General features: G+C 40.8%; 1 protein-coding gene across 3 annotated transcripts in view; it reads right to left on the reverse strand.

Moving 5' to 3' along the window:
- NHSL2 (NHS like 2) overlaps positions 1 to 24,146 on the reverse strand; it is a 637,228-nt gene that overhangs the window by 448,613 nt on the left and 164,469 nt on the right. Inside the window, exon 2 of one of the 3 annotated variants that reach the window (XM_044305805.1) lies at positions 9,269 to 9,436. The exons of the other annotated variants lie outside the window; for them this stretch is intronic. Within the exon in view, the coding sequence (XP_044161740.1) occupies positions 9,269 to 9,305 (37 nt within the window). The 5' untranslated portion in view covers positions 9,306 to 9,436. The remainder of the gene's footprint in view (positions 1 to 9,268; positions 9,437 to 24,146) is intronic. 3 annotated transcript variants of the gene reach the window in all.

Here is a 24,146-nt window from a genome sequence, read left to right on the forward strand (position 1 = left end):
AATTTCTAAGATAGACGACCTAGGTTTGATCAGACTCTTACTCTGACTTATGTTGGCACTTGATAAAATGTTGGTCCCTCAGTGTCATAATATAAAATTGGTACTATTTCTATGACAATATAGATCTACTTCCTTTTTCTTATTTTTTCCTCTTATACTTTGTAAAAAAAGTTGTTAGTCAACACCTTACTGATGCTATGTATATTCTTTGTACTGTTTATAGGCCGTGATCAAGGTCCCGGGCGGACCGAAACGTTGGCCCTTTTTCCATGACATGAAATACCAAGTTGGTGTTGTTCAAATAAATAAATCTTATTGAATTATATGCAATATATGAGTGTGCCGTGGATATATATAGTGTTGATTCTCTGCTATGACATGAAGCCTGATTCTCTGCTATGACATGAAGCCTGAATCTCTGCTATGGGACTTCACTCCTCTGTCTGGGTGCCGGGGCCTAAAAATATCTGACAGTGGCCTGTTCCAGTGTTGGGTGACATGAAGCCTGATTCTCTGCAATGGGACCTCTCTCCTCTGTCTGGGTGCCAGGGCCAAAATATCTGACAATGGCCTGTTCCAGTTTTGAGTGACGTGAAGCCTGATTCTCTGCTTTGACATGTAGCCTGATTCTCTGCAATGGGACCTCTCTCCTCTGTCTGGGTGCCGGGGTCTAAATATCTGACAGTGGCCTGTTCCAGTGGTGGGTGACATGAAGCCTGATTCTCTGCTATGGGACCTCTCTCCAATTGATATTGGTTAATTTTTATTTATTTTATTTTTATTTTTATTCATTTCCCTATCTACATTTGTTTTCAGGGGATTTAACTACATTTTGCTGCCTTTGCAGCCCTCTAGCCCTTTCCCGGGCTGTTTTACAGCCTTTTTAGTGCCGAAAAGTTCGGGTCTCCATTGACTTCCATGGGGTTCGGGTTCGGGACGAAGTTCGGGTCGGGTTCGGATCCCGAACCCGAACATTTCTGGGAAGTTCGGCCGAACTTCTCGAACCCGAACATCCAGGTGTTCGCTCAACTCTAGTCACCATCCTTTGGCCAGTGTACCAGCCTTATGAGAGAGAGAGGGACAGCTTTCTCAGGCCTTTCCTCAGCATCAAACCCTTCTTCTGCCAGGGAGCAGACTGGAGAAGCCAGTCCCATTCATCGCCTGTATTGTTTGGCACTTGAATTTTTCCTATTAGTGCACCATGCTTCACCATCCCTTCCGGAGAGCAGCAACATGGTGTCCCGGGGACCCAGTGTAATGTTGGGGCCACAACAAACCCACCCACTGCACTGACAAGTCTGCTGCAGCACTGCCAGCACAGCTTGCTCCATGTCCATGCTCATGTTCATGCCATTTCCATACCTCCAGGCTCCGACAAGTACAGTCAGCAAACTTTACACTACCTACAGAACTTGTCTTGAGTTACACTTGTCTTAAGTCACAAACGACTTCAAAAATAAAAATGTAGTGATTGCTTTGATTTGTTACCATGTGGCCACCATAGGATCAAGAACCAAATCGATTTTTGTTCCTGGTCTCTCTAATGATTAAGCTGTTGCAATAAACTCAATCATGTACTGTATCTGGGATTGCACGTATGTGATCCTAATATGAAAACACAACCAGCTGCCGCCTTTTAACGATTTAAAGACCATTTACCTATACCACCCTGGAGTTAAACAGCGGATGAAAACTCTTTCATTGTCAATGGGGACAAAACTGAACTGAACAAAACGGAATGCACCAAAATGCATTCCGTTCCATTTTGTTCCACTCCCATCGGCAACAGAATAACGCTGCAAGCAGGGTTTTTCTGTCTGCGATGTGGTGCGGAGCAAGATGGGGGGACGGATCAGTTTTCTATTATGTCAGAGAAAACTGATCCATCCATGTTGACTTACATTGTGTGTCAGGACGGATCCATCATGGCTATATAAGACATAATTAGTTAGGGTAACATAGTAACATAGTATATAAGGCTGAAAAAAGACATTTGTCCATCCAGTTCGGCCTGTTATAATGCAAGTTGATCCAAAGGAAGGCAAAAAAAAAAAATAATGAGTAGAAGCCAATTTTCCCCACTTAAGGGGGAAAAAAATCCTTCTCGCCTCCAATCAGGCAATCAGAACAACTACCTGGATCAACGACCCATCTCTAGTAGCTATAGCCTGTAATAATATTACACTCCAGAAATACATCCAGACCCCTCTTGAATTCTTTTAGTGAACTAACCATCACCAACTCCTCAGTCAGAGAGTTCCACAGTCTCACTGCTCTTACCGTAAAGAATCCTCTTCTTTGCTTGTATACAAACCTTCTTTCCTCCAGACGCAGAGGATATCCCCTTGTCACAGTCACAGTCCTGGAAATAAATAGATGATGGGAGAGATCTCTGTACTGACCCCTGATATATTTGTACATAGTAATTAGATCTCCCCTCAGTCGTCTCTTTTCTAAAATGAATAACCCTAATGTTGATAATCTTTCAGGGTACTGTACTCCCCCCATTCCAGTTATTACTTTAGTTGCCCCCTCTGTACTCTCTCCAGCTCTGCTATGTCTTCCTTGTTCACAGGAGCCCAGAATTGTACACAGTACTCTATGTGTGGTCTGACTAGTGATTTGTAAAGTGGTAGAACTTTGCTCTCATCACGGGCATCTATGCCCCTTTTGATGCAACCTATTACCTTATTGGCCTTGGCAGCAGCTGCCTGACACTGGTTATTGCATCTTAGTTTGCTGTTTATAAAAATTCCTAAATCCTTTTCCATGTCAGTGTTACCAAGTGTTTTACCAGTTAGTATGTATGGGTGACTTACATTATTCCTTCCCATGTGCATAACTTTACATTGGTCAGTGTTAAACATCATCTATCCAGATCCCTCTGTAGTATACTGTCCTCTTCAGTGTTAATTACTTTACACAGTTTAGTGGAATCTGTGAAAATTTATATTTTACTATGCAAGCCTTCTACAAGATCATTAATAAATATATTGAAAGGAATAGGGCTGAATACTGACCCCTGAGGTACCCCACTAGTGACAGTGACCCAATCCGAGTGTGTACCGTTAATAACCACCCTCTGTTTTTTATCACTCAGCCAGTTACTTACCCACATACAGACATTTTCTCCCAGTCCGAGCATTCTAATTTTATATACTAACCTTTTATGTGGTACAGTGTCAAATGCTTTGGAGAAGTCCAGATATACGACATCCATTGATTCGCCACTGTCAAGTCTAGAACTTACCTCCTCATAGAAACTGATTACCGTAAATTAGTTTGACATGACCGATCCCTCATAAAGCCATGCAGATATGGCGTTATTTGCTTATTTTCCTTGCGGTACTCCAAGATAGCATCTCTTAGAAAACAGTTTACCCATGACAGATGTTAAACTTACCAGCCTATAGTTTCCAGGCTCTGTTTTGGGACCCTTTTGGAATATTGGCACCACATTTGCTATGCGCCAATCCTGTTGAACACTCCCTGTCAGTATAGAGTCCTTAAATATCAGAAATAAGGGTCTGGCTATGACATTAATTAACTCTCTTAGAATACTGGGGTGTATGCCATCCTGGTGATTTGTCTACTCTAATCTTTTTAAGAAGCCGCTGTACTTCTTCCTGGGTCATACAGGGCACTTTTAATGGGGAATTACCTTTTTACATTCTGCATTTCATCTGACAGTTTATTTTCTTCAGTGAATACAATGGAGAAAAAAATATTAAATAACTTTGCTTTCTCCTCATCGCTCTCTTGCGACTCACCCCTCACTACTCTGTAGAGGGGCGACACTTTCAGATTTATACTTTTTACCATTTATATAATTGATAAATATTTTAGGGTTAGTTTTGCTCTCTTTGAGAATTAATCGCTCTGTCTCTAGTTTGGCTGCATTTATTTGGGCAGACTAGGCGGGCCAAATGGTTCTTATCTGCTGACACATTCTGTTATTTGTTTTTTACAAATTCAAATTTTTTTTCCTTATAGTTTTTTAGTGCATCCTAGCTACCCTCCTGTTTTAGTGATTTCAATGCTTTCTTTTTATCATTTCATGCTTTCTTTACAGTTCTATTTATACACATTGTATTTTTCTTGTTCCTTAACCTTTTATTCCCATAAGGTATATACCTCTCACAATTAAATTTTAGGATGCTTTTAAAAATATCCCATTTTGTGGCTGTATTTTTATTTTTGAGGACTTTGTCCCAGTTAGGAAGAAGTCAGTACCCTTTGGGACTTCGAAACGCATCTGGTAGGAATCTGGACCCCACATTACCACCATTTTTGGTGTACGCAAGGACATCTACAGTTTTACCTCCTTATCAATAACCTCTTAAGTGATCAACTCGTCCTATATATGAAGTTCATGCTCGAAAACTCCTTGGAGTGATACACTCCCATTTTCAACTTAATTGAAACTAAGGAGAAATCGAACATGTGGGACGCTGAGGAAACGGCGATCAAACAAACCACATTGAGAAGTTGGAGGTAAGGGAATAAGACAGCTCGAAAATAGGTGGGACGCCACCTAGAGCTAATAACTCCCACACTTTAATTCAATAAGCTTAAAGAACTGTGACATAAGAATTATTGTGACTCTCCCAAATATTCGAAATAACAGCTCATAATGAAATCGAAAAGCCTGCAATTGCGTTATAGTAATGAAAATCGACAATTGTGTTAATCGAAGTATTGGTGACTGTTGATTCTCATCAAAAAATTCTCATAGAATTATCGATAAATAACATATGTAGTGTTATATTGTCGACAATTTAATTTTCTGTGGTGAATCAATCAGAATATGAGAGAGTACCTATTTGCTGTCTGACGTGTGTGTGTGTGTGTGTGTATATATATATATATATATATATATATATATATATATAAATAAATAAATAAGCACACCGCAGCACATCCGTCTGATGGATGTGCTGCGGTGTGCTTATTTCTTTGTCTATTTGACACTTTTGGACTTGGTGTCGACACCGCTGGCACCCAGCATCTTCTACGAGGTGTGCTGCCCTGAATTTTCATCACTTTTATATATATATATATATACCTCAAGTGATTTTTACTGTATCGTCATTTGTGACGTTTTATCCTTATGTTATTTAATTTCTATGGCCTCTCTTAGTTGGCTAAATTTAGATTTTTTTGAAGTTTTTATTTTTGCTCCTCCCTGGAGAAACACTCTTTTGAATGATAAGGTTATTACTTTATGGTCACTATTTCCCAGGTGTCCCCCAACCTACACAACCATTGTTCTATCAGGTCTATTGGTTAATACTAAGTCCAGTATGGCTGCCCCTCTATTCGGGTCCTGAACCAGTTGGGAAAGGTAATTGTCTTTGGTTATTCCCAAGAACCTGTTTCCTTTATGAGATATACAAGTTTGTTTCCCAGTCTATATCTGGGTAGTTAGTCCCACGTAATAACCACCTCATTATGATTTGCTGCCTCATCTATCTCGTTTAGTAGCAGATTTTCTGTGGACTCTGGTATATTAGGTAGTTTATAATAAACTCCTATTAGTAATTTATTATTGTTTTTGCCTCTATGTATTTCTACCCACAGTGTCTCCACATGTTCATGTCCCTCAACTATATCTTCCCGGAGTGTGGGTTTTAGACAGGACTTTACAGGCGGACCCCTTCCCCTCTCCGGTTTTGGCGATCCTTTCTAAACAGACTGTAACCTTGTACATTAACCGCCCAGTCATAGCTATCATCCAGCCATGTCTCAGTTATTCCCACTATGTCATAGTTCTCCTCACACATCACTAATTCCAGTTCACCAGTTTTATTAGTCAGGCTTCTGGCATTAGTATACATACATTTGAGAGGTTTATGTATATTTTTTGCCCTGCACCTTTCCTTATGAACTGCAGCCCATCCCTATGATAGAGCCTGCAGCCAACAGAGAAGTCAGCCCAGTTCTCCAGAAACCCAAACCCCTCTTTCCTACACCAGTTCTTGAGCCACTTGTTAACCTCCCTAATCTCCCGCTGCCTTTATTTTGTGGCTCGTGGTCCTGGTAGTATTTCAGAAAATACTACCTTTGAGGTCTCTGCCCTTAACTTTTGACCTAAATCCCTAAAATCATTTTTAAGGATGTTCCACTTGCCTCTAACTTTGGGTAGATGCCCAACGGCATAGATAGGTTTAGAGTAGGTTCTGTCTGACTGAGATCACCTTGGTGCTGGTAGGTGGGCACAGATGTGTTTTCATCAAAATATATTAGCTGAGAGTCTCAGATTGTATTATATCAGAATAAGGGCTTAGTGCATATATAATGTTTGCATCTGTTGTGTTAGTGCATTATTTTCTGTGATTTTTCTTTTATAAATGTAACCATGCACATCCACATATTCATTTATTACATTGTGCAGGATGTTTTTTTTTATATTTTTCTGTGATTTTTGTTTAGTTGGGGTTCACCCTCTTGGACTAAGTTTGCTCCTGAGCTTGAAGGTGACACATATCTTCGTGACCTTCTATGTTTTCCCTGTACAGCGGCACTCACTGTCACATGGCTGTACAGGGAACTGCAGCCAGCACTATTTTGTTGAATGGGGCCATGCCAATTATAAAGTGATGACAATATGCTATCACTTTATAATATGAAAATACAGCTTTTATTTGCTTTTATATACATTGCATTTTGTCTTTCTGTATGGCGTTATTGTCAGTGCATTGCTCCTGAGAATGAAGGTCACAGATGACTGGTTTAATGCTACCATACCTTCTAAGTTTTCCCTGCACATCGGCACTCATGGTCACATAGCTGTGCAGTAAACTTCAGCCAGCATACAGTATTTTGTTTAATGAAGCCTTGCCGTTACACCACTAAGTATGAAACAAATAGTGAAAAAATATGCAACACTAATTCACTATTCTCAGAATTGGTGGGGTCCTAGAGGTCTAACCATCACTAATTACAAAGTGAGGGCAATAGCATATTTATAAGATGAGAATACAGCTTTGATTTGCTTGACATATATACTGTACTCTTGCCTTTCTGTACAGTGTTATTGTTAGGGCAGCTGTACAATGAAATATACTCTCTTCACAGACAAATTTAAAGGACCAGAATTGTAAAGGGACAACATTTTTAAAATCTGTCTTTTAAGACTATAGTGTCAAAGCTAAGCAAATAATAGAGCATCACACACAGCTGAGTTCAATGAAGAAACAATAGGCACTGCTGGTATACAACTGTGTGCCTCCTGTCATTTAGCTTCACGTGAAGCATCAGGTTACACGCTGCACTGTGCATTTCCAAGCGCCAAGCAGTTTCCTTCCTTCTGATTTCTGTAGCCTCTCCCTTTTCATTTGTAGCACATGAACCAATCATGAGAGAACAGGAAAAATTGCTGCTATGGTAACTACACAAGGCTGCTACTAAATGAATTCTCCAAATTACAATGTCTCATAGCCAGGAGATGTGAGAAACTGTTGGAACTCATGCATGCAGGTGCTGTACTTTGCAGTAGAGGCCACTATCCAAATTGTATATTATGCATTGTCTTGTATTCAATCATAGAAAAGCCATGATCCTCATGCAATCTATAGAGTATAATAATCTGAATGGTGTTTTGAACATGCCACTTTTTGTAAGGGTACTGGCACGTGGTCTGGTGTTATGATGCAGTTTTGGAAACCAGAACCAAGCATATATTAAAAAAAAGAGGATGTCGTATTTGTTCTTTATACTTTCTTTCCTTCTATGATTCACTCCTGATTTTGGTTTCCAAAACTGTATCAAGAAACCTGACTGTATAGTATACCATATCATATATGCTATAGGGATCAATGAACTGTTTTATTAGTGTCCTTGCACCAGAGTGGCAATCGAAGTCAACCTTAGAGTGTGAATGTACTGCTTCTGGTGGCCTATACACCCATACATACACTATAATCCCTGCTTCATTGATTGAACAGTATTACTGTGTTTTGGCACTATATGGTACACCATTAGGAAGGATTGTCAATAGAAGGTACAGCACAAGTCATAAAAAACCTTTAGCCAGACCTGGTGGGAATTTTTCCATTGCAATTACTACAGTGCTGCAGATTTTGTGTTGTGACGTTATGCAAAAACACCTAATATTAGTACCTGCAACCTCTATGTAAAATATAATAAACATTTGCTATCAGAGACCATATTATTGTCTTCAAAAGAACAGATTCTGAGCATGAATCAATAAGACTTTTCCCTGTATATAAGATACCATTAACTGTATTATGTTATTGTTACTATTATTATTATTGATTTGAAAGCGCCATTCATTCCATGGCATTATACATTGAGACATACATAATATAAAACAAAAATACAATGAGCATGGACTATTAACAGACTGGTACAGAGGGGGAGAGGACCTAGCCTGTGAGAGCTTACAATATACTGTATGAAAAATCATAGTGTGAATGCAGCCAAATGGTACCATATTTGTTTTGATCTATTGCAAAAACAACTAAGCTCTGCAAAGATTCTGTGGACAAATCCATATATGTTTTACATCTTCCTTTCAGTTCAATAATGTCAAGAAGCTAGTAAGTAGCTTGAAGCATCACTATGGCAACAGAACCTACCACTATTTCCCGTTTGATCTAGTGAGGTAATTGTAGATGAGTGAGACCCATCCTCCCACTTCTCTCACTTCAAGGCAAGAAACACTGCTTACACAGGTTTGCTTTAGAAAATAAAAGGTTAATGCATAAGAGGTGCACATGGTAACAGTATGACTATGGAGGTGCAGTATTATTCTGCAGTAGAATCAGATGGATGACTGCAGAATTATTTCTCCATGTCACTGGGCACATGATAATTAACGTTGGCTAGTCTCTTATTACCAAATGGAGAATGTAACACAGCTCTAACCTTCATCTCTAGCATCAGACATGTTCATCATAGATTGTATTAATTGTGATACATATACTAATTAATTATCATGAAAATTCCCATGAACAGAAATCTATCACTTTAAGTAGCACTGAATTTAAGTTCTCACAATTCTAGGAGTAGACCTCCAACTCTGCACAGGATAGGAACATGCTGCGCTCATTTATTATATATAGTCATAGCAATAATGGTTCTTAGTGTAACTGCACATATGGTATATGCCAACCTTTTGGGTAAAAAAATAATAATAATCCTGTAAATGATATCAGTATAAACCATTAAATCTTAATTGTTCTGTATATATTAGATGATATTATAGGATTGTCAGCTTGTAGGTTTAGGTATAAAAACCTCTTACCTTTGCCACGTGTAATACTTGTTAATGCTTTATCCATCCTGTGTAACACCTATAAAATCCAGAATTCCTGTAGTTTTTCAAATCCCAAGGTTCCCCCACTGCTCCCAGTCTCCTGCTCTTCTTTCAACTTGGTTTCAACGTCCAAATATAGATCCCCAAAAGGAGGATCTAGACAGAAAAGACAGCTGTTCAGCTGTACATACCTCACCCACCTGGGCTTACTGGGGGGCAGATAGTCAATATCACTCAAAATAATGATAAACAATAGACTGGAACATACAGAACATGGAGAAATGATGGTAATCATTAAGAGCATAGACCATACAAGTAAGAAATAAACGACTATTGCTACACATTATTTTGTGTGACTGTTGCCATTTGTTATATGAAGAAATCCAGGAAGCTTAAAAATCCATGTGTTATGCAGGACTCCTGTAGAGCCAGGCCCTTGTTGACGCTCAGTAAACAGCTACGATAAAAAGATCTGAGGCAGAGAATACAACCTCTCTGTCTGTAATGTACTTAGTGTGACTGTCTTCTGAACATTATTCCTGCTTTGAGAGAGCAGCAAGAGAGATATTTTAGTCGTTCAGAGAAAACATTGGGGGAGGAGAGGAAGGAAGCAGGAACTTGGTGTTTTATTAAACGTCTCTCCATAACTATTGTATCCCCTCCCTATGTTTCCTTCCTTCTCATAACGTAGTGTTTTTCTCCCTTGTGATAAAGCTTTATAAAAAGAGCCAGATTTTTCCATAAGATCAGCAAATTAAAAAATGCTTTGATTTATGTGTAAAGAGTTTTTTTTTTTTGTATATATATTATATATATATATTAGAACAAAAGAACTTCTATCTAATGGCTGAACCATCAATCCTAAATGTTTTTGTGTAAACCTGGAACAGGCTTATTTACTAACAATGGTAAACTAAATGTGATGGAATTCTGGCTTAATATTTGCCAAAATGCTGGCATGATTGCGTCAAAAAGCCTTGACGTTTGATTGCACCTTCATCAGTGTGCACTAAAATCGTGGCAAAGTAAGGCAATAAGGATGAGTGAACTCAAGGGTTCGGGCACCTGAACACAGACTTTGTCACGGAAGTCAGTGTTCGGTGTTTGGAAGCTGAATACATTTTTTTGAAAGGCTGCAGCACAGCCAATCAACAAGCTTTTTAGCTGTGGGCACTTCGAAGCCATCATAGTCATGCCTAGTATTGGTTTGGCTGTGATTAGCGGGTGCAGCTCGTGACCCGACCTACTTAAATGCCGGATCACATGTGGCAACGCCATTCTGTTCTAACTAGTGTAGGGCCAGGACGCAGCTTGCGTTAGGCAATAAGGCTCTGGTGCAGTCTACAATAAGGCTCTGCGTACAGTCTGCAATAATTCTCTGCATCCGTGACATAGAAATAACATAGTAACATGGTTTATAAGGCTGAAAAAAGACATCTGTCCATCTAGTTCAGTCTGTTATCCTGCAAGTTGACCCAGAGGAAGGCAAAAAAAAAAGTGAAATACTATTGTTCAACTGGCTGTTAATTCTATGTCTGACCTATAGCCTTTTTTGGGGGTGAAATACACCTCCTTTACATCCATGACACAGAATTACAATAGTTCATCTGGCTATTATTTCTTTGTGTGACCTACAGCCATTTTTTGGGTTGCAATGCATCTCCTTTGCACCCATGATACAGAAATATAATAGTTAATCTGTCTGTTAATTTTGTAGGTGACATAAACCAATTTTTTGGGGGTGAGATACACCTCCTTCATGCTTCGATGGTCTCCATTGCCCTGCGCTGAATCATGCAGGGCAAGGGCTTTTTTGTTTATAATTACACTGCTAGGTAGAGGCTTCCGCCTAGCAGCATTCTCGGTGACGTCACAGGCTCAAGACTTCAAGTAGGATGTTCTCAGATGGAAGTGGCCACTGAGCTTAGAGTGTCATCAGCAGGTTGCAACAGAGATACAGAGAGAAAGGAAGTGTCACAAAAAGGCATAGAAGTGGACATTCTTTGGCCACATCCCACACTGATGACCACTTCATTGTGAACAGTGCCGTGCAGAACCTGATGATGAATGCCACACAACTCCAGGAACAGGGAGGTGAGAGGCACCCAAGTGTCACATCAGACCATTCAAAACCATTTACATCAGCGTGCTCTGTGTGCTAGATGACCTGCAAGAGTACCTGATCATAGGGGTCATCGTCTTGCATGGGCCAGGGAGCATCTACGCTGGACAAGGAACCAGTGGGCCTCAGTGCTGTTCACTGATAAAAGTCAATTCACGGTGAGCAGAAATGATAGCCACCAACGATGTTGGAGACGTCAAGGAGAGTGTCAGCTATGCATAAACCAGATGAGCCTATAGTTAATACAGAACTGCTCTACACTTTTTGAATGGTACAGTGACAAGCCCATACTACTTGAATAGAATAATTAATCCAGTCATTGTGCCTCTGCATGAACAACACAGGCCTAATTTCATCTTCATGGATGACAATGTGCCAGCTCATTGAGGTCACATCATTAGGGAACTGCTGCTGGAGACTAGGGTACCTCAAATTAAGTGGCATTTTCTCCTGACCTGAATCCCATTGAAAACCTATGGGATCAGCTGAATCGCCATGTAGAGGCTTGTTACGCTGTACCCCAGGACCTCAATGTCCTGAGGGCCTCCCTTCAAGAATAGTGGGATACTATGCCTCAGCAGACAATAAGTCGGCTTGTGAACAGCATGAGACATTGTAATTGATACTCAAGACCACAACAAGTTATTGAGACAATTACATTTTTTGTGGGGGTATACCCACCACTGTTGTTGGGTTTTGTTTCAGTAAATTGTTTGAGATGAGGAAATCACCATTGCTGCTTCTACTTAAATCCCCTACTTTCATGATATAATATCACTGTAGTCAGAACTTTTTACGTTTTCCATACATTTCACCCAAAAGCCAAATATCCCTAACTTTTTGTGAGTAGTGTACATTGCTTTTTCTTCAGACACTCTTATAATATGCCTGATGAACAGAACACAGTTTTTTTGAAACCTTGCTGTGTAACATTATTGCTTCAATTTCTTTCACCCATTAAATGGTAACATACCTGCAAGATTTAACAGAAAAAAATATATAATAAGAGCTCTTAACTAGACAACTAAGGGTGCTGGTGCTGGCACACAGTGCAGTTCTGACATACATTCAGGATGCAGTTTTCAATTTAGCCAGTTTAGCAGCCTTGTTAAACCCTGGTGTTCTGCATTGTGGGAATGATGTAATTAATTTCAGCTTGCTACCATAAAAAACTGCATCCTAACTGTATGTTAGAACTGCAGCGTGCCAGCACCCTAAGCGGTTGTACAGAACATTAATATGGTTGTGTATATAAGCCTTTAGTTAGCTTTTTTTCTGCCACAAATTCATTTGATCTACGTGATGTGCAATTCATAACTAATACCTCATCTTTCAATATATTGAAATCTGACCTGATAGCTACTACTTGTGTGATAAATGAAGCACTTAACTCACAACCAAAGTTTAACAAAATGGTATTATCCTAAAATGGAATGCAGTTTTTAATACAGAAACAGCCCAATTAACAACCTCAACAAAAGAAAAAAAAGTTTGTTATTCTAAAGAAATTCAACTCTTTTTTTATGTTTGTCATGGACAAATCAAGAGGCTAGTCATAGCAAGGTGTTAAAATTCTCAGTGTAGTGCCACCATTACAGGTTCATTTACACTAACATTTGATGCTTTCTTTCACACTTTTAAAAGTGCAAGAACACATTCCATTGCCTCATTATACCTCTTTAATGATGCCTGGCTAATTAACTGGCTCATTTGTTAATAGGTGGGAATACACATTCAATTCCACAGAACCTCCTGTAAAGCTACTGTAATAGTTATCTGCAAACCATGCAACTGCTATGGGGCCCGGGCTGAATTTTTTTTTCTCGACAAGAAAAGGGGAGCTCAGTGTAAACAGATTACTCAAGCTTCTATTCCAGTATTTATATGCACTGAGCTACTCCTAATGGGGGCTACAGACAGCCATCTTTGTAATAAACAGGAAGCTGATTAGAGGTGAGCAAACCAGATTCATTACGAACTTCTAAAATTTTTATCTGGCAGATGAACTTAAAGCATTTCAGGTAAATTTAGGCGAATACAGTAAATTGGCATTTTACTGCACATGTCCACGGGAAAAAACTACTAGGTGGGCAAGAAGTATGCTCACATGACCCTAAGAGTGTGGGGAGACAGAAAATGGTCTTAGAGACAGTGTACAGTCACAATAAAGCTTCTATTTGAGTGTGATAGAAAGTGAAGGGAAAGGCTAGAAATTGTGTAGAAAAGGGAAAGGCAGGGAAAGCTGTCAAGCTGTCAGCCAGGGAGTGAGAAGGGAGGAGCTGACGTTGGGTGTGCCTGGCAGAAATTTCTGGACAGTCTGTAAAATAAGTAACTTTTTTCCTGTGTCTGTGAAAAAAATAGATGTGTTTGTGATTTCTTTTGAAACTGGTGGTACTTGACTAGGGTATTCTAGTGGAAATTACCATTTTATATCATGAACGGATCCGCTTGTATTATGTCTTCTATAGCCATGTCGGATCCGTCTTGAACACCATTGAAAGTCAATTGGAGAAGGATCAGTTTTCTATTGTGTCAGAAAAAATTGATCCGTCCCCATTGACTTACATTCTGTCTTGCTCTGCACCACATCGCAGACAGAAACATGCTGCTTGTAGTGTTTTTCTGTCCGCAATGGGAACACAACCAAACGGAACAGAATGCATTTTGGTGCATTCTTTTGTCAATGGGGACAAAACTAAAGCGTTTTCATCCGCTATTGAGATCATATGACAGATCTCAATAGTGGAATTGAAAACGCTAGTGTGAAAGTAGCCTAACAGGCTGAACTTGAAGGACAGATATCTTCTTCCGGCCTCATAAACTATGTTACTACGTTATTATGTTACAACTCACAGTAAATGCTGGTAATAAGTTATGATCAGTATATTGAGCTTTAAATGTATTATTTATAATTTTTATTATTCATTATGGTTTTCCAATTTGTCCATGAAAAATGGATTTTGGGATAATTTGTCCTGAAGGAAGAAAAGCTCCAGTTGGTAACTGCCAGTGCCTTCAAGCTGCAATTACTGCCTTATAACACAACTGCAGTTGCTGCAGAACATCAAAAGCAACTACCTGCAAGAACATGTTTCCCCTATTTGAATAAATATGTTTTTCCTTTTTTTTTTTTTTTGTAGGTGAGTAAGATCACAACTGTGTAATGCGTATTTTACCATCCAGAGGATCGATATCTTTTGAAATCCCAATGAAAACACCTAAAATAGTAGTCCGAAATCTATGTTTGGGTAGCTCCAGACAGTTCAAATGTATTTTTTTGGGGGGGAGGGGGAAACACACAAATGTGTGTCTTACAGTACAGATGGTAGCGGTTTTTCAAATCTCTAAGTGAAAATGTGAAAAACTAGTAGTCAGAAATTCGTGTCAGGGGATCTCCTGCTCCGCCTTCCTTTTTTCTACAGTAAGAAGTGGCAAGAAAACCCCACCACGCCCTATGCAGATAGTGAAGAGGCTTGTGTGAGGGCAGTCAGTGTCTGTACTGCACTAAGGAGGAGGAGGTACAGGAGGAGGCTGGAGACCCGATGCATAGCTATGTTGGCAGGGGTGCACCTAGCCTTTCTGCTGCCTGAGGCCAAAATTGAAACAGCGCCCCCCATACCAAATTCTCATCTTAACCCCTTCCCTCCTAACATTATATATATCACTAAAGCACATACAGGGTAATACAGTGCACCATACCTCTTACATCTAGTGATGTCTCCTTTGATGTAGATCTTCTTTTCTTCTCCATTCAGACCAGACCACCATGATGATTTTTCAACCCTCTCTCGTCTCTGCAGTGAAGTAGTTTCCAACTTTTCCATCATCCTACCACCTTCTGGACAAATCATCCTACCAACCCCAATACTATGTCGCTGTGCTCCCCAATATTATACTGCAGAAACAGATAACCCCCTTAAAATACTAGTACCACACAGATAGTGTCCTTCAATAATTATTGGCACACAGTGTCCTAAAATAACTGCACCCAGCAAATAGTGTCCCTGACACTAATAGTGTAAACATCATCTCCCCTAAAAATAATTGTGCTAAGCTAATACTGTGACAGGGTGCCCCCACAGTAATAATGCTCCCAAAAGTCCCCCCAACAGTAATAATTCTCTGTCAGAGTGCACTTGGTAGTGTCCCCACTGTGCCCCAGAAGTAATAAGCCTCCAATAGTGCATATACTAGTATTCATGTTTCCTATAGTCCCCCAGTAGCATTAAAGCCCACCATACCCCCCCCCCCTCAGTAGTAATACTTCTCCTTATAATGTGACAGTAGTAAAATGCCCCCTTAAAATGAACATCAGTACAAAAAATGTCCCCTTATGTGTGCCAGTGCACAAAATACCCCCTTTTAGTGCCCCCAGTTGAGCTAATGTCTCCATAGTGTGTGCCAGTATAAAATACCCCTATATAATTCACCCAAGTCAATACTTCCATAGTGCTCCTATCCCCCCTTCCCATATAGTGCCCACATAATGTTCCAGCATATAATTACCCCAATATAATGCCCCCAGAGTGCTCCTCCCCCTTCCTCATAGTGCCCCAAATAATGTACCAGTATAAAATGCCTCTATAAAGTGCCCAAGTAGATGCCCTCAGTGTCCCCCATAATTTTCCAGTATAAAATACCCCTTCTTAGTGCCCCAAGTAGATGCCCCCATAGTGCTCCTCTCCCCCCTTACCCATAGTGCCCCCTTTATGTGTCCTAGTATAAAATCTACTATAAATCTATAGTAGATGCCCTCATTTTGCCCCCGTAATGTGCCAGTATAAAATATAATTTTAGTGCCCCCAATAGATGCCCCCATGGTGCTCCTCTCCCCCTTCCCCATAGTGCCCCCATATAAAATACCCCATCTTTTTACCTCCAGTAGATGCCCCTATAGTGTTCTTCTTACCCCTTTCCCATAGTGCCCTCAGTGTATGCCCCCATAGTGCCCCCCATAATGTGCCAGTAAGAAGTTTCCCTAAATGTCCCCATAGCGCTCCTCTCCTGCATTGTGCCATATAAAAAAATAAACACTTATACTTACCTCCATGAAGCTGGCAGTGATGTGATGCAGCCTATCAGAGGAATGGGGAAGGGAGACACCTCTCCCCTGCCTTGCCGCAGGATCCATCTGTATCGCTGTCCTGAGGACGGCGATACAGGTGAATATAGAAATGAGCACTTCCACAATGGAATTGCTCATCTCCACTCGTGCTGCCCTGTCTCTCCCCACTTGCCACCAGGGCCGCCTAAGGTGATCTCCTCACCTCGCCTAATTGGCGGTGCAGCCCTGTATGTTGGTGGTGGTAATAGTGGAACCCATAGCTAGAAAGCCATAGGTATTAGTGGTAGGGGTAGCGTAATTGGTAGTTTGGAGGAGTCAGATGACAATTCTGTGTTGCACATGTAGCGGCATCACCCCATCCCATGAGCAAACAAAGGTGGCAATCAGCTACCGCAATAAGAGTTCCCTCCTTTCCCTGTTCTCTCTTATGGCAGCCAGGCCACACCCACAGGCAGTACGTTGTCTTTCACATTGTCATACTCTCTTTCTGCCTCTCCTGCTCAGACTCCTCATCCGCTCTTTTGTCGGTGATCATGGCCAGAAAAAACACAGGATTCGTGGCCAGAACAAACTGTACACACCCAGCAATCCACTGGTGTGCAAGCTAAATTTCCACCTGGCCAAATTTCTGGCAGTGCAGTCCCTGATGGCATTTGCTCAGTCTTGCTGGAAGATATCTAGCCGCCATTATTTTTACTAAAAAGCCATCCCTGGCTTGTACTCATGTGGCAGAGAATATAGCTAGAATAATAGCTGATCGACCTGGACAAAAGTAGCCACACAGACAAGCAATTACATATAGTGAATACAGTTGAAAAAAGAATTAAGTTCATCAAGTTCAACCAAGGGATGGGTGGGGACGCGAATCCTACAAAGGAAGTTGTTAAAGTAAATCGAGCAGCAAACATCCCGCTGGCTTTCGATCCACCTACTCCAACTGGCAAGGTGGTCAGCGACACTGGCCACAACATCCTGGCCGCCCCGAACCTGGGGGAATCAACATAATCTCCCCGCATGGTACATGTCATTAACCTAGCCATGCAACTTTAAAAAAAAAAAAATACACTGGCTTGCTCAAGGTGCTAGCAGTGTCCAGGAGACTGTCCTCACATTTCAGCCATTCTTACATGGTGCGGAACACTCTCTTGGATTTGCAGTGACAGAACAATCTGCCACTACAATGCTTATTTCGTTCAAATTCAACATTGCACATGCTCAAGAATCTATATGAGCAGCTGAAAGCTGTGAACAATTTTTGACTCTTTAATGACAGGGAGTGTTCCACCGGATTGATGCCTAGCAAATGTGGTGCCAATATTCAAAAAGGGTTCAAAAACTATAGGCCAGTAAGTTTAAAATCTTTTATGGGTAAACTGTTTAAAGGTTTTCTATAAGATGCTATCTTGGAGTACCTAAAAAAAAATAAGGTAATAACGCCATATCAGCATGGCTTCATGAGGGATCAGTCATGTCAAACTAAATCAGTTTCTATGAGGAGGTAAGTTCTAGACTTGACCGTGGCAAATCAATAGATGTCGTGTATCTTGACTTCTCCAAAGCATTTGATACTGTACCAAATAAACGGTTAGCATATGAAATAAGAATGCTTGGATTGGGAGAAAATATCTGTATGTGGGTAAATAACTGGCTCAGTGATAGAAAACAGAGGGTGGTTATTAATGGTATTCAGGTTTATTGAGCAAGTTGCATAAATAAAATAAAACAACAAAATAAAAGTCTTGCCTGTCCAGCACTTACTAAACATTAAAGGTTCCTATCTATCCGCTGGGGGGCTTCTCCCGGACAGCTCCCCAAAAAAGGCTTCAGCAACCTAGTACTGATGACTTGCTCACTCACAGAGACATGCTTTCTGTGTCCCCAGGCAGAGAGAGAGACTGACCTCCTGGCTCTGTTATATCCCCACCCTCAGTGCTGCTTCATTATTTACCTCACAGGTGAGAGTATTTCACCTGCTACTCCACATAGGAGAGGAATCTTGGGGAAATATACCTCCCTTCCACTACCAATCCAGCATTGGTGTCACAGTACACACTCAGATTGGGTCACTGTCACTAGTAGGGGTACCACAGTGGTCAGCATAGGGCCTTATTCTCTTTAACATATTAATTCATGATCTTGTAGAAGGCATGCATAGTAAAATATAAATTTTTGCAGATGACACTAAACTGTGCTACAGATGGATCTGGATAGATTGGAGGCTTGGGCAGAAAAGTGGCAGATGAGGTTTAACACCGACAAATGTAAGGTTAGGCACATGGGAAGGAATAATGCAAGTCACCAGTACATACTAAATGGCAAAACACTGGGTAACACTGACATGAACAGCAAACTAAGCTGTATAAACTAGTGTCAGGCAGCTGCTGCCAAGGCTAATAAGATAATAGTCAGACCACAAATGGAGTATTGTGTACATTTCTGGGTTCCTATGAACAAGGCAGACATAGCATAGCTGGAGAGGGTTCAGAGAAGGGCAACTAAAGTATTAACTAGAAATGGTCGACTACAGTACCCAGAAAGATTATCAAAATTAGGATTATTCACTTTAGAAAAAAGATGACTGGGGGGAGATCTAATAACTATGTATAAATATTTCAGGGGTATCAGGGGTCAGTACAGAGATCTCTCCTATTATCTATTTATCCCCAGGACTGTGACTGTGACAAGGGGACATCCTCTGCGTCTAGAGGAAAGAAGGTTTATACACAAACATAGAAGAGGATTCTTTACGGTAAGAGCAGTGAGACTATGGAACTCTCTGCCTGAGGAGGTGGTGATGGTGAATTCATTAAAAGAGTTCAAGAGGGGCCTGGATGTATTTCTGAAGTGTAATAATATTACAGGTTGTAGTTACGAGAATTGGGTTGCTTATCCAGGGAGTTATTCTGACTGCCTGATTAGAGACGGGAAGACATTTTTGGCTTCTACCTCAGTTTTTTTTATCCTTCCTCTGTATCAACTTGCAGGATAACAGGCTGAACTGCATGGACATTTCAGCCTTATAAACTATGTTACTATGTTATAAAATTTCTATTGCTGGTTCTATGGCACTGTACTGCCAGAAAAATGTTGTACAGTGACAAAACATTACAAACCCCTTCAAAGTGACTTGTTTATGTTGTTCCCCTAAGGTATTTATCTTGGGGAAATTTGGACATTTAAATTTTTTTTATTTTTCACATTTTTTTTCTATAAATGTAAAAATGTGCGTGCATTTGTATATTGTACGCAGAAAAAAAAACTGTTATACAAAATATAGCTAAAACGTATATAGGATTGAGTGAACCCGAACTGTAAAGTTCGGGTTTGTGCCCAACTTTAGGATTTTTGGACCCCGGACCTGAACATTTCCGTGAAAGTTTGGGTTCGGTGTTCGGCGCTTTCTTGGCTCTTTTTGAAAGGCTGCAGAGCACTCAATCAACAAGCTGTTAACTGTCTGACCTTAGAAGCCATTAGTAGGCATGGCTGTGATTGGCCAGAGCTGCACGTCACTCTGCTGTTACAAGTGTGGGGAGAGGATGCTGCTGGATTTCAGGGAGAGAATAGGAGAAATTCTAACTCAGCGATCTACAGAGAAATAGTTGTGTGGGTGCAGGGCACAATCGTTTTACCCTGCCCTGAGGCCATTGACCAAAAAAACAACAACTCGTAATTCTGTTAGTTAGGTGGGCGGTGGCAGCTATTTTATGGAAGCTCAGTGCACCAGCACTGCATCTGAGCTTTTGGGACATTGCAAATCACCATTTTTTGGGGGCAAACTACAACATCTTGATTAGTCAGTGTGCAATTTAAGCTAGAAATACACCCATCATTTTCTGGGGTTTGAAAAACACACTTTTTCCCCAAAAAAACTGTATTTTCCAGATCTGCAAGTGTTAAATTCAAGTTTAACCCTTTCATCACCAAGGGTCATTGGTGCCCCACTGTCCAGGTCAAAATTTACAAATCTGACATGCGTTTCTTTATGTGGTAATTGCTTTGGAACACTTATTTATCCAAGCCATTCTGAGATTGTTTTCTCGTGACATTTACCAAAAATTTAGAAAAATTCACAATTTTCAAAATTGTAATTTCTCTCTCTGCTTCTAAAACAGAAAGTCATACCTAATAAAATATCTATTACTTAACATTTCCCATATGTCTACTTTATGTTGGCATCATTTTGGAAATGTCATTTTATTTTTTTAGGACGTTAGAAGGCTTAGAAGTTTAGAAGCAATTCCAAAACCAAAACCCACTTTTTATGAACCAGTTAAGGTCTGAAGTCACTTTGTGCGGCTTCTATGGGGTTACAGCAGAGTGTCAGCATAGAGCATCACTCACATCACTCACATCACACACAGCAGGGCAGGGGGCAGCCTTGAAAAGTGGGGCAGGAGGTTGGGGGGGTACGGTCAGCATTGAGGGAGGCTGAGGCAGCGCAAATGGGGGCAGGAAGAATGTATGGGGCGGGGAGGGGGCAGACCACATCAGGGCACTGGGCAGGCTGCATGAATGTGGATGGGAGCGGGGGGAACTTTGCAGCGCTTGGATTAAAGAGCTGGCTTGATGTTTATACACGTGGTAGCTGCACGGTGCATGTGCAAATATCACGCATATAAACGGATTGCAGTCGGGAAGGGGTTAATATATACAGCTTTCATATTCTGTTACCAAAAAAAGCCTTTTTTGGGCAATCTAAAACATCTGGATTAGTCAGTGTGCAATTTAAGCTTGAAATACACCCATCATTTTCTGGGGTTTAAAAAACACACTTTTGACAAAACACTATTTTCAGGCCTTGCAGCATCAGCACATGTGAAATTACATGCTTATATACTGCTGTCAAATTCATTTGTTTGGGCACAAAAAATTTAGTTGGCAGCCTTTGATGCAGATGTCATTGTGAGATACACCCTTAATACATTTGGGTTACATTCAGAGATTTTAAATACCGCCATTTGGTGCACCAATATTGAATTCAGGTCTACACTGGTTCCGGCCGTGTGAGATACACCCTCTACATACAGGGGTTTGATTCAGGGATTTGAAATACAGCCATTTGAAATGCAGCCATTTTGGGCAAAGAACTATTTACTTCAGGCCTTCACTGGTTCAGACCGTGTGAGATACCCCCTATACATACAGGGGTTTGAATCAGCCATTTGAAATACAGCCATTTTGGGAAAATAAATATTTACTTCAGGTATTCTGACTCAGATTGTTGTAATAGCGACTTAGCTCTAGTAAGACCTCTATGCCTGGCCTGTATAAGCAGATAATCACTGCGGACAATCCTTATCAGATAGCTTGAACTCACCAACACCGAGTTTATCCAAGAAAGTTGTTTTATTCTGTAGCCAGATGACAGAGTACAGCAGAAACAGATGGATTTTGGAGTTGTGCAGTGTTGTATGTGGTCAAAAGATGATGCTTTAGCAAGCTAGCATGAAATACAAGTGTACCTGTTGAATTCCAGAAGCAGAATGAAGACACAGGAAGTGAGGTACACAGAAGAAGGGGTGGAGCAAGGAAATGACAGATAAAGCAGAAAACAAAGTGCATAACCAAAAACGGCCACTAGATGGGAGCATATGACAACATATGAATAGTTCAACGAAACAAAACTATATAGATTTAACTGCGTAGCAGCACACTCTGTCTGGCATTAAAAATGTCACTATATAAACGGTATTTGCTTGATGTCCGATGACCTGAAAAACATAAGATAAGAGAACAGGCATATAATGCAACAACAAACATTTAAGGCTTCAAGTGAATCAATTAAAGTTCAAACACTTCTTGCTTGAAGTCTCAGGTAATATTCAGCAGCCTAGGCAAATAAGTTCATTCTCCAAAGGGCAAGAGCAGAACAAGTTCCGTGATAGGCCTGATGAAAGTCTTTACAGTCCCTTGTCTTGCAACTTTCACCTCCACCTTGCGTACCTTGCCCCTTTCATGGTAGTGCCGTATGAGCAGAGTGGTGATACGGTGGCGAGCAGGTATTATGAGAGGATTTTGTTCTTGTTCTCCTAATTCAGCCTTATTTAAATGTCCACCAACTCTTAACATGTCATCATTGTCAATGAATGGGTTCAGGTTAGCAATTGGACTGTTTTTTGGAATGTCCCTCTTGTCACGTATACACTTAATTTTAGAGCCAAAGACATCCTATTGTACACTGTGTATTATGATTATTTCACCTTTAGCAGTGTCCTTTGCAGAAGGAGGCTTTTGACACGCGTGCCAACCTTGACATTGAACATCCGTGGGCTTTGTGTGAAAGCAGTGTACGATGTGGACTAATCTTGCGATGGTTCATACAAGCTTTATTCACTTGGAAAATTGTTCAAAGCGTTTACAGCCCAAGACGAGTCTTTGTTCAGTTCTGGTGACGAGGGTTGTAACTTTAGGACAAATCTTTGGATCCTTGTCAGGTTCTAGAAGACCAAAGACTTCAGCTGTGGTCTCTTCTGTGTGATCCAGCAGGAATTCAGGACCTGTTAACCAGGAAGAATCAGGAAATACACTTGCAGACACTGGCCTAGTAGCATGATCTGCAGGATTAATTTCAGATGGGACATAATGCCATTGTTCAGGTTTAGATGATTTCCTGATTCTTTCTATATGGTTGCTGACATAGACATAGAAACGTTTAGTCTGGTTGTACATGAAGCCCAGAACAACCTTACTGTCTGTGTAGAATTTGGTATCATCTATCTGAATGTCTAGCTCACATAATATGAAATCTGCGATTTCTACAGCTAGCACAGTCCCACAAAGTTCAAGCCTAGGAATTGTGTGCTCAGGCTTAGGTGCTAACTTGGCTTTCCCAAACAGAAATCCTATGTGGGTTTGATTAGAAGAGTCTCTCACCTTGAGGTAGGAAACAGCCACTATGGCCTCAGTAGATGTGTCTGAGAAGATCTGAAGCTCTTTTCTCTGGCTCTTAGCAAGGGAAGCTGAGGGGTAGCAGTGTGGTATATGGGTTCCATCTAAGGCGTGTAGAGATTGCTTCCAGGACTCCCACTTTGAAAGCTTGTCAGATGACAGTGGAGCATCCGAATCTTTAATAGACTCTGAGAGCTGTCTAAGTAAGGCTTTACCTTGTATGGTGATGGGAGCCACAAATCCCATTGGATCGTATAGGCTCTTTACCACTGAGAGAACACCATGCTTGGCACATGGCTTGTCTGTAGAGCTGACTTGAAAGCTGAAAGTGTCCTTTAATAAGTCCCACCGTAGGCACAGACTTCTCTGTATAGGTGGCATGCCTATTGCCAAGGCTTTCATAACAGCAACACTATTTGAGGCAATTTTGGGTAGTCTGAGGTTGGCCTCAGAAAGCATACCTTGTGTCCTTTGGAGTAGGTCTATGGCTTTTTCATCTGTAGGTAAAGACTTTAGTCCATCGTCAACATAAAAGTCTCTCGCAACAAAGTGTCGAGCATCCGCGCCATACTCCTTTTCTCCATCAATGGCAGTCCTTCATAAACCATATGTTGCAACAGCAGGCGAGGGACTATTTCCGAATACATGTACCTTCATGCGGTATTCAATAATCTCATTGTCCATGTTGTCGTTATGGTGCTACTTCTTGTGACAACCACCCGCCAATCCCGTCGTACTAAGCCACAGTTGCCATACAGGTCTCCACTAGAGACTTCTGGAGGCGAATCCCC

The sequence above is a fragment of the Bufo gargarizans genome, chromosome 9 (genome assembly GCF_014858855.1).
Source record: "Bufo gargarizans isolate SCDJY-AF-19 chromosome 9, ASM1485885v1, whole genome shotgun sequence".
NCBI classification, from domain to species: Eukaryota; Metazoa; Chordata; class Amphibia; order Anura; family Bufonidae; genus Bufo; species Bufo gargarizans.